The 2,335-nt window shown below is 65.5% G+C and overlaps 1 protein-coding gene across 1 annotated transcript; it reads right to left on the reverse strand.

The window, feature by feature from the left end:
• Positions 1–1,781: 1,781 nt before the first annotated feature.
• EMIHUDRAFT_254754 (hypothetical protein) lies at positions 1,782–2,316 on the reverse strand (the record flags this gene model as incomplete). Its single annotated transcript, XM_005777109.1, has 2 exons — positions 1,782–2,054; positions 2,134–2,316. Coding segments are annotated over 2 exons (456 nt in total), but the record flags the coding sequence as incomplete, so codon positions are not given.
• Between the last annotated feature and the right edge of the window lie 19 nt (positions 2,317–2,335).

The following is a 2,335-nucleotide window of genomic DNA, read 5'->3' on the forward strand; positions in this document are numbered from 1 at the left end:
GGCCCCGGGGGGGCTGGGGGGATTTCCCGAACCCGGGGACCAAAGGGGCGGGGGCTCCCCCCGCTTTGGGGGGTCTGCCCTTGGGGGGGAGGGAAGGCCGCGCTTGCTTTTTTGGGGCGTTTGGGGACCCGGGGGGCTTGACCCCGGTGCCCCCGAGGGGCCCCGAAGACGGCGAGAGCGCTCGGGCTGCGCCCTGAGAGGCCCGCCCATTTTGCTTTTGGCGAAAGGGTGAATTTCAATTATCCTTTACCGTTTTTGTGTTCGCCGTTTTTGCTTTTTACAGTAGATGCAAGTGCCAAAAAGCGCAATTTCCTGCTCCCAGCTCACCACCTCGCCTTCTCTGTCGCCATGCTGGCCCAGGCCCATCAGTAGCACGTCTGAGCCGTCCCAGACCGCACTTACCTTGGGTCTGCAAGCTCACACCGGCTCGTGATGCCTCGGAGAGGGCTCGAGATTGTCTTCGGCGGACCCCATCCGAGGCGATTGCGAGGGCTTTCCGGAGGCCATCACCGGCGCCACCGACCGTGAAATGTCCCGACCCGCAGCCTTCATGCACCAGGCGCATGGATGCAGTCATAATATGTAGGCCGTGTCTCCCGAAGTCTTGAGCAATAGCCGCAAAAGGTGCTTTTCACCGCGGCAGTTCATCGCGACACGTCCAGGTGCCGACGAAGCGGCTTCCCAGCTCACCACCTCGCCTTCTCTGTCGCTCTCCTGGCCCAGGCCCATCGGTATCAAGTCTGAGCTCTCCCAAACCGTCCTTATTTTGGGTGATGAAGCCCACTCTGGCTCATACCACGGCTCTTACGGCCTCATACACGCCCGTTTCACCCACAGACACCGCCGGCACGCACTCCCACTTCACACATGCTCAAGCACAACCCCACCAAAGCACAGCCCTGCTCAGAATGGGCAAGGGCTACCACTTGGTGACCCAGGTAGCCTCTGGCTCGCCACTGCACTCGGCTCCTCTGCAGCTGTCTCGGGCTCTCCCCACGACAGCACCCCGGCGGCAAGCTTTGACGCCCGTCTGGTGGGCCTGCTGTGTCCACAGCCGCCCCTGACATGCAGCTCGCACCATGACTCGACACCGGGCCCGCTCATCTTGGTCGTGGCGGCGTGTGTGAAGGATGCGCGGCCGAGCCGCTGGCTGGCGCCGCTTGAGCGTCCGAGAGCAGCCTCCAGGAGGCGGAATGGGTCGCGGTGCATGTCGCCATCGGCCTCCGGGGGTGGGCCCGGGGCCAGGCCACTCTCGGCGCCCGAAATACCCGGCGCAGAGCCCGGAATTGGGGCCGCGCGCGGACGATGGCAAACCCTATAGGGTTTGAGGGCGGCCGCCCAAGAGCCAAAGTAGGCGCGCGACGCTCGAGTCGCTGTTGGCGTCCACCGGGTGGACGCCGCGCGCCGCGGAGGAGAGGGCGCGCGAGGAGCAGCGTGCGCATGTTCGGCAGATGCGCTGGGCAAGGGAGCACGGCCGGGGGGAGCCGGTCCGGTGCTTTGACGCGGAGGAGTACGACGAAGGCGACGACGCTTTCGACGCGCTCTTCGACGGGGGCTCGGGGTACGGGTGGGATTCCCCCTCGGGGGGCGGCGCTTTCTTCTAGGCGCCCGCCTTGACCCAACATAGAGGGCGTTGTGTAGCCTAGTAGGTAGGTAGGTAGAAAGTAGGCCTTTAACGCACAGGAACGACGGGCACGGGACTGGCGCGCACTGGCCGACTAAACACAGGTAAACCACGGGAGCCGCCCAAGCGACAATGATAACAGTCAGTGTGCACAGCACTACCCCAACAGCGGGGCAACCGCCCTCTCCAGGTAGGTTTGCCGCTCCTTGGCCGTCGCGAAGCCGTTCCATTCGTAGAATGGAACGCTGCTCACCCTCCAGCCAGCCGCCGCGAGGAGGCGCCGCTTGAGCAGCGTTGGCCCGTTGGGTCTGCGCACGCCCAGGCCGTCGGGCAGCAGGAAGTGAGAGGGGCCGTCCACCTCGACCGCGATGCGTGACGAGGGCAGCGCCAGGTCGAGCGAGTAGCCAGTGCGCGGCTCGAGATGCTCCTCCTCCGAAGCCGTGCTGGACGGCGGCGAGGGCAGCCGCGACGGAGCGTTGCAAGCCTGACGGCCGAGCTATGGTCGCCACCATAGCAACGCGGCAAAGCTTGCGCTGGGGGGCGGGGAGAAGATGCTGCTGCCCGTCTTCGCCTCGCTCAAGAGAGAGCCAGAGCTGCCACTGGTGAAGCTGAGAGCGCTCCTCCTCGCTCCAGCTCGACGGATCCCGCGCGAGCGAGTCGCTGATCACGCGCGAGCAGTCGGCAAGCAGCGCCTGGTGATAATGGTCTGCC

Source organism: Emiliania huxleyi (genome assembly GCF_000372725.1).
Source record: "Emiliania huxleyi CCMP1516 unplaced genomic scaffold EMIHUscaffold_2699, whole genome shotgun sequence".
In the NCBI taxonomy this organism is placed as follows: domain Eukaryota; phylum Haptophyta; order Isochrysidales; family Noelaerhabdaceae; genus Emiliania; species Emiliania huxleyi.